This window comes from Poecilia latipinna, unplaced genomic scaffold (genome assembly GCF_001443285.1).
Source record: "Poecilia latipinna isolate Pla-1442-1.1 unplaced genomic scaffold, P_latipinna-1.0 Scaffold3611, whole genome shotgun sequence".
Classification (NCBI taxonomy): Eukaryota; Metazoa; Chordata; class Actinopteri; order Cyprinodontiformes; family Poeciliidae; genus Poecilia; species Poecilia latipinna.
In genome coordinates this window covers 1-8,047 of record NW_015116227.1, presented here as the reverse complement: position 1 = coordinate 8,047, position 8,047 = coordinate 1, and the positions used below count along the sequence as shown (strand labels likewise).

General features: G+C 38.0%; 1 protein-coding gene across 1 annotated transcript in view; it reads right to left on the bottom strand.

Moving 5' to 3' along the window:
* Nucleotides 1–6,087, bottom strand: part of aco1 (aconitase 1, soluble) — a 32,181-nt gene extending 26,094 nt beyond the window's left edge. Inside the window, exons 1-9 of the mRNA XM_015024310.1 lie at nt 5,911–6,087; nt 5,745–5,814; nt 5,484–5,667; nt 4,353–4,492; nt 4,087–4,258; nt 3,797–3,897; nt 3,540–3,656; nt 3,129–3,288; nt 2,906–3,041 (exon numbers count right to left, since the gene is read on the bottom strand). Of these exons, the coding sequence (XP_014879796.1) occupies nt 2,906–3,041; nt 3,129–3,288; nt 3,540–3,656; nt 3,797–3,897; nt 4,087–4,258; nt 4,353–4,492; nt 5,484–5,667; nt 5,745–5,814; nt 5,911–6,017 (1,187 nt within the window). The 5' untranslated portion in view covers nt 6,018–6,087. The remainder of the gene's footprint in view (nt 1–2,905; nt 3,042–3,128; nt 3,289–3,539; nt 3,657–3,796; nt 3,898–4,086; nt 4,259–4,352; nt 4,493–5,483; nt 5,668–5,744; nt 5,815–5,910) is intronic.
* Between the last annotated feature and the right edge of the window lie 1,960 nt (nt 6,088–8,047).

Sequence of the window (8,047 nt, the reverse complement as noted above, 5' to 3'; positions counted from 1 at the left end):
TGAAGGCTTCATTGCCTCATTATTGAGCCGATTGCCGTATATTACAGAGCGGGCTTGTAATGTGGCAATCACCTACCAGTCTGGTATAAATCCATCCTCATGTCTCTTCTCTGGGCCTTTTCCCTTTCGCAAATAAACTGTCCAAGGACATGTGTTTCTTACTGCTTGTGGGCTCAATGTTGGCTAGTGTGAACTAAGAAAATCCAGTTAAAGGATTTTCAAAATAAAGGATCCTTCAGACTCAGATAATACATTAAACGGAAATATTTAACTATTTCTTGTGCGGCCTGGTACCAATTGGTCTACAGACCGGTCTGCAGCCCGGTGGTTTGGGACGACTGGTGTAGGTGACTGGGAGCAATAGTTATAGTTTCTGTCTTACTGGTGTTTAGAACCAGAAAGTTACTGGAGAGTCAAACACTGATATGGGACAAACATTGGACGAGGATGACTCACTTGTCTAGTTGATGCGGTCTAAATGAAAAATACAACTGAATGTCATCAGTGTAAATATCATAAGAGATATCTGACAAGGACTGACTAATACCGGCAAGTGGAATGATATAAAAAGAAAACAAAAGTGGACCCAAAACTGAGCGTTGTGGCACACCACAAGTTAAGGGGGCATAGTCAGAGGAAAATCTGTCCGTCTTAATGCAGTATGTCCAGTGAGCTAAATATGAGGTCAATCAGTCCAAAGCTGAGCCACAAATACCAGCCAGGACCTTTGGGCTGTTTCAACAGGATTGCATGGTCTACAGTATCAAAGACACCACTAAGATCTAATAAAACCAATGATTAAAAGATCATTATGGACTTTTACTAAAGCAGTTTCAGTGGAAGCCAGACTGAAAGGGATCAGAGATCTGTAATGTACTAAACCAGGATCTGAGTTGAGTTTCTACAACTTTTTCAAGTAATTTACTGAGAAAGGGAAGTTTAGAGATGGGATGGAAATTGGAGATTTGTACCAGGGTCAAGCGGTCTGACCCGGAAGTTCTCTGTCTGGCTTACACAGGGGCCGTGTATCATACATCAAAATATAATATTCTTCTCTGGAGATTTCGATAATTCTGAAGATGTTGGTATCTTCTAAACTCTTCCACTATGCTTTCTTCCAATACCAGTTACTAATATTCCCTTCCTCTGATTTTTTTTAGTTTGTAAATTCATATTATTGTGTGTGTGCATGCATGTGTGTACACACACTCTCCAGAGAATAATATTATATTTTGTGTGTGCGTGTGTGTATGTGAAATATACACTTCCCTTGGTTTGGCTTCTTACAGGCAGTGTGAACTTTTTTTCACAATTATTTTTTATTGTTTCATACAGGCAGCTGTTCAGGAGAGAGGCCACAGCTCCAGGTTTGGATGCAGCTTCCCAGTGATCCTCTTCCTCCTCCTGACATCGTCTTCTTCAGTATCTCCTCATCTTTCATATACTTAAAGTATAGAAATATTTTGTTATGATTCCCCAACATAAGCTGAATATCTGTTTGTATGTTATTGTAATAAATACATTTTTAGGAAAACATTTTGTCCCTGTTTATTTTGTAAGATTTGAGTTTACAATCTGATAAGAGAAAATAAGGTTGGTAAATATATAGTAAGTACTGTAAATAAATCATCCAGTTATAAAGCACCAACTGGCTATATACAGGCTGATTACAATTTTAATATAAAATAATTAGTTTTATGTTTCTTGCCTATGAATCCAGAGCAAATAAATAATGGAAAGAATCAACTCAAAACTTTTAATTCAAAAGTTGTTCATTATGTTTAGTCAGTTGAGGATAATAATTTATAAGCAGAATCTTATTGTTGGACAGTCATAAGTCACTGATAAAAGTGTGAAAAAATATCCTGAGGGGATAAACCATGGAAGAGGATGATAGAACCTCATAACATTTAGCTAGCACCAGCATTATTATTATTATTATTATTATTATTATTATTATTATTATTATTATTATTATTTTAAATTAAAATAAGAATTCTCAGAAAAACATCAGAATTTTGAGATTAAGGTCAGAATTCTGTTTTTTTTCCATGGCTATAATCCTCTTCCAAAGGAAAACATTTATTTATTTAATCTTTCAATAATCTAATAACATTGGCACATTATTTCAAACAATTTCTACTTAGAAATAGCTAAATTTTATTTTATATTTTGGATAATTATACTTTTCTGCATCCTTGTTCAAGACATAACAGATTATAATTTCTATGCAAATGCTATTCATAAAGGAAAAACTTTAAAAACCTAGGGTTTGAATGACTGTTCTGGGAGAATGCTGTAGTTGTGGTTTGAGCGTCGTTTTAAACCTGAGCACATTTTCAAGGTTGTGAAAAATTGGGCAGACTAGCCCTTTAGCCATTTACTGAATCGAAGCTGCATTTAGAGGCCTTTGGCTTCATATACAAAACAAAGTCAGAGTTCAAGAATTTCTGTGTGAAGGTATCATGATGAAATTAATTACATGCCGCTTTGGATGACTTTACACAAACAGGTCTCTACACAGTGTGCATGACAGAAAGAACTTCCGGGTCAGACCGCTTGTCAAAAATGAAATCACGAAAATCCAAATTCAGCGCTTGTTGTCCGTTTTTTCCATTTCCATTTTGTGCACTAAATGGGAAATCGGATAACAAGCCGAACTGAGCCGTTATCCGATTTTCGATTTTGGTTTAATAAATGAAAAACGAAAAAACGAGTCTATTTTTATTTTTTCATTTTTCATTTCAATGAACAATTAAGTAAATTAATGAAAACACCTAAAATATTGACTTAAAGTATAACTGACAATGTGTAAATAATGTTTCTCATTAGTTGCCTAAACCAGCCAACATGAGTGGGTACATTAAGAGTCTATCAACTCAGACGTAACTACTGAGCAGCTTACCCCAGCTGAGACATGAAGTCCATGACGCCACTCTTCTTCAGGTAGTAGGTCACCACTCCACTGCCAGGTGACAGGCTTGTCTTTATGTACGGCTTCACATTTAGACCATACTCTATTGCTTTCTTAGCAAGAAGCCCTGGAACAACAGATGCTAGCAGTCAGTTTTGATTGGGACAATGGGTCATTTCAACATTAGTGCCATGGACAGATGTGGTACATCCACCTGCTCCAAGCATGACAGATGGGTTGCTGGTGTTGGTGCAGCTGGTGATAGCAGCAATGACTACTGAGCCATGGCCCAGAGTATACTCCTTCCCACTGAATTGGAAGGTGACCGCAGTGCTATGGCGTTCAGGTGCCACCTGGAAACCCTTAAATCCTTGCTAAGAAGATCAGAATTGAACGGTAAAATTAAATAGGTTCGATAAAAGCAATAAAAAAAATAGAAGAGTCACTATTTAATGATATTCACCATTGAATTTCACCAACATAATAAATCATGATAAAATACAGTATAAAGTTGAATAAATTCAAAAGCTGAAATGTTTAACATAACTTTCACTACTGTGTTGTAGCTTTGCCTTTTGTTGACCCTTCTATTGTATAAAACTAAACCAACGTAAATTTAACTAACCTTTGCTCCCAAACAAGATTCAAAATCCGTTTTCATTTCAGAAACGGGAATCCTGTCCTGTGGCCTTTTGGGACCACTGCAGCAAGGAACCACTGTGCCAAGGTCTAACTGTACTACCTTAAAGAGAAAAGAAAAACAAAGATCCAAAAGTCTTCGATCAGCCTTTAATGATTTAAATTGACTCTGATTTTAAATCCCAAACATACATTTGTTTTTCAGTTTTGAAACAAATCATGCAAGAAGATGAGCTTAATTACATGAGTGAAATCTGGATCCTGGGCAATATTATTGTAGTCTCTGAACATGCCTGCTGCCTTCAGGTACTTGGTAATGTAGGCCAGAGTTTCTGGTTCCCGTCCTAAAACAAGACACTATCATCACTTTTGATGAATGAGGTAAAGCGTCTTAATATCCATAGCTTCAAACTTACAGAGCATAAAGAGCAGTAACTGCTGAAAATCACATACTATTTTCTGTTGAGTTAATCTAGCAATCTTAAAAGTCTCCAGAAATAAGAGAATTCTAGTTCACACAGCTGGACACTCACCAGTCTGCTCCAGGTACTTCACACTGATGTCATCCACTGGGAAAAAAGCCGCTGTGGCTCCGTACTCGGGACACATATTAGCAATGGTGGCTCTGTCAGCAATGGATAGCTGGGCCACACCTGGGCCGAAAAACTCCACAAACTTCCCCACAACACCCACCTGACGGAGGTGCTTCAGGTCCAAGAAGTGGAGGAGTACGAAATGTCAGGGACACTGGACCATTTTGTTGTCATTTCTGCAGATAACTTCTGCAGAAACTAATTACCTTAGTCACAGTGAGGACGATGTCAGTGGAGGTGATGAGCTTGTCTGGTGTACCATGCAGTTTGTATCCCACCACTTCAGGAAGCACCATGCTTATTGGCTGCCCCAGCATCACAGCTTCTGCTTCAATGCCCCCAACACCTGAATGGCAAAGGCTGACTTTAATTTAGCAGCGAATCAGTACCTTTAACCCTTGTATGTCGAAATGGGGTCCAACCGACCCCACACACGTAAAACCTGTATCATTTTTCATAAACCTCTACGTTTGCCTCAGTCCTCGCACGCACAAGGGTTAAGGATGACATGCTATGAATGCACATTATCTATCTATCTATCTATCTATCTATCTATCTATCTATCTATCTATTTATTTATTTTTGGATAGTTAAACTGATGTCAACCTGATTTTAAGGCCAGAATTAGCATCACTGATCCCCAAGGCTCCCGCATGCTTTAAATGTTTCTAGGAACCAGTTCATGTCACTGGTTCCTAGTGACGTGAACCAGTCACTAGGAGGTTTCAGCACAACTTCTGACAGACAGGAAATAGGTTGGCTATTTCAGCAGGAACATGTGAAACATGCAGGACACAAATCCTATAAAGGTAGGCTGGTTTTATCAAGTGATTACATGTTTATATACATATTATTATTTTTGAAATGTGTGAAAACTGTTTCCTATTGAAGCCCATTTCCGGCATGAAAGAAAAAATAAAAGACCAACAGGAAGTCATAATTTCGACTTTCAAATTTCAAATCTCATAATTATGACTTTGAAAGTCAAAAATATGACTTCCTGTTGGTCTTTCATTTTTTCTTTTATGGCGGAAATGGGCTTCCCTAGGAAACAGTTTTCACACATTTCAAAATAATAATATGTATATAAACATGTAATCACTTGATAAAACCAGCCTACCTTTATAGGATTTGTGTCCTGCATGTTTTTTTCTGATTCCAAAAACTTAAAAGCCATCAGGAGAAAATTCAGTGTCACAAGATTTCTGGAAAAATGTAATAAAAGTCTGACAACATGATCATCTGCATGTAACACTGTAAAGTCAAACATCAAGCTGTAGTTCAAACAAACCAAATAGATTGGAATAAGGTAAGGGTTGTATGCGTTATGGTCTCACCCCAGCCAAGAACACCCAGTCCATCAATCATGGTGGTGTGGGAGTCTGTGCCCACCAGACTGTCTGGGTAGAAGAAGCCATCGTAATTAAACACCACCCGGGCCAAATACTCCAGGTTGACCTGGTGAACAATTCCTGAACCGGGAGGAATGATCCGCATGTTCTTGAAGACTTTGGACCCCCACTGGGAAAAACAGGCATCATGTTAACAATCTAGTTACTTCAAATAGTATAGACAAAGAGGTTGTTTTTAATATACACCTTCAAAAACTGAAATCTTTCTCTATTGCGGTCAAACTCTAAATCCTGGTTCTTCTGAAGGCTGTCAGACCTGGAGGAAGAAACAGGACCCATCAAGAGATAAAGCAGCAGGATAACACACAATCTACAGAATGATCCAATGATGGCAAGAACTGCAAGGTCTTACTTCCTGTTAAAGTCCACTTGGATGGAGTGATCAATAACGAGGTCAGCAGGACAAACTGGATTAATCTTTTCTGGGTCACCATCCAACTTCATCACGGCATCCCGCATGGCAGCGAAGTCTACCACAGCAGGAACACCACTGTAAAGACACACAATGTCAACAGACAGACAAGCACTTAAAACTAATTCTGAAACTTTTCAAATACAAACATTTTTTACAGGTCTTCTGACAATTACAATAATTTATATATTTATATATTTGAGAAAACCTGTTATGAAACCTTTTGTGTTTTATACTTTCATTGAACAGGACAAGAACAGGCTGGTACTGATAAACGCAATTAGACCCCAGAAAAAGCCAGATCTTATGAAAATGTGGCTGAAGCTGGTAAGACAGTGTGAGCTGAAAGGCCACTCATTGAGGAGGAAGCCATTACTCCAAAAATAAACATAAAAAAGCGAGACTGCAGTTTGTAAAGACATGCAGGGACAAAGTTCTTCATTTTTGGAGACATGTCCTGTGGTTTGACAACACTAAGATTAAAATATTTGGCCATAATGAGCATAGCTACATTTGGAGGAAAAACTGGGACGCTTGGGATCAACCCATCCTCATACTTCCTGTCTATGAAGTATAAGAGTGCCAGCATCATGTTGTGGGACTGTTTTGCTGCATAACTGGGTGCACGTCATAAAATAGATTGAATCATGAGGAAAGAACATTATGTAGGAATGCTGAAGTCACACCTAATGGCATCAGCCAAGAAGTTAAATGGACAATAATCATCAGCCCAAAAATTAACATGGACTCCCATGTAAATTTCTAACTTTGAAAATATTAAAATTTAAATGTCTGACATATCCTTTTTCTCATTTTTTGACTTCAGATAATGAAGGAAAAATGTGTAAATGTAGTTTTATTTGGTGTATCTAAACTTCTATAAATAAGAGAGGTACATTAACTAGGACATATTACAATGGAAGAATGCAACAAACTACTTCTAATAAAAATGCTCCAGGGTTTCACCCAGTGTAAATCCTGGTGGACTGCTAGGCTTTACTTGCCCCCCGCTAGGCTACACATTGCTTGTATTTTCTATTTTTTTAAAGGTTTTGTTGGCTCTAGTGGCCTTTATTTGAAAGTAGTTCGACAGGAAACAGGGTAATCAGAGAAGGGGAAGACATGCAGCAAATGTTGCCAGGTCGGGAATTGAACCTGTGACTACCGCCACATGGACTAAAGCCTCAATATGTGGGTGGTGCTTTGCCTCTGCACCACCACAGCACCCACGTTGCTTGTTTTTATATATAAAATTATTATTTTTTTTTTTTTTAATAAGCTTGACTACAGCATCTCTGCTGCACTGAGAATATAACTGGCAGGGCAGAGTTGTTCCTGAAAGATAGGTTTATAGTTGATGATTTGAACAGGGCATGAAGGCGGGAGTGTGCACCAATCACATTGCTGGCGCCTCGGTGCTTTAGCCTCCTAACGTGTTATTGCAGTTTGATCTCTGAAAACTTTCACTAAAATTGGACACAGTCTCCCATGTAAAGGCATTTATTTAGAACACTTTATTTGGGATTTTTTAGTAACAACATCACATTTATTAACTGACAGGACAAAATTGGTTCAGTATCAATCAAAATTCAAACAATAAGACATACCTGAAGTAAAATACATTTACGATAATATAACACAACAAAAAGACAAGAAGAACTGGAAGTGGGTTGGACAAGGTAGGGAAAAGGGCTAACCAATAAGGATTAAGAAAAATGTATATGAATCAGAGATAGGGTGAGAGACAGATGGTATCGGCATCGCTCATAGATCCTGTCGAGTCCGGCTCGATTACAGGAAGGTCAGTCAATCCATTGTGCAGGTAGGTTTTGCATACAGCTTAGAAATGGTTGCCATATTTTATAAAAAGTCTTACTTCTATTCTGCATCCAATAGGTTATTTTTTCTAGGGTCACACAGCTGTTGAGCTCACAAAGCCATATTTAATTGGAAGGCGGGCCTCTGATTTCCATTTTGTTGCAATACATTTTTTAGCAACTGCCAGAAGGACTTCTGTAAGTTTCTTATTATTTGTCTTTAGATTGGAGTTCATAAAGTTCCCCAATAAACAAATTTC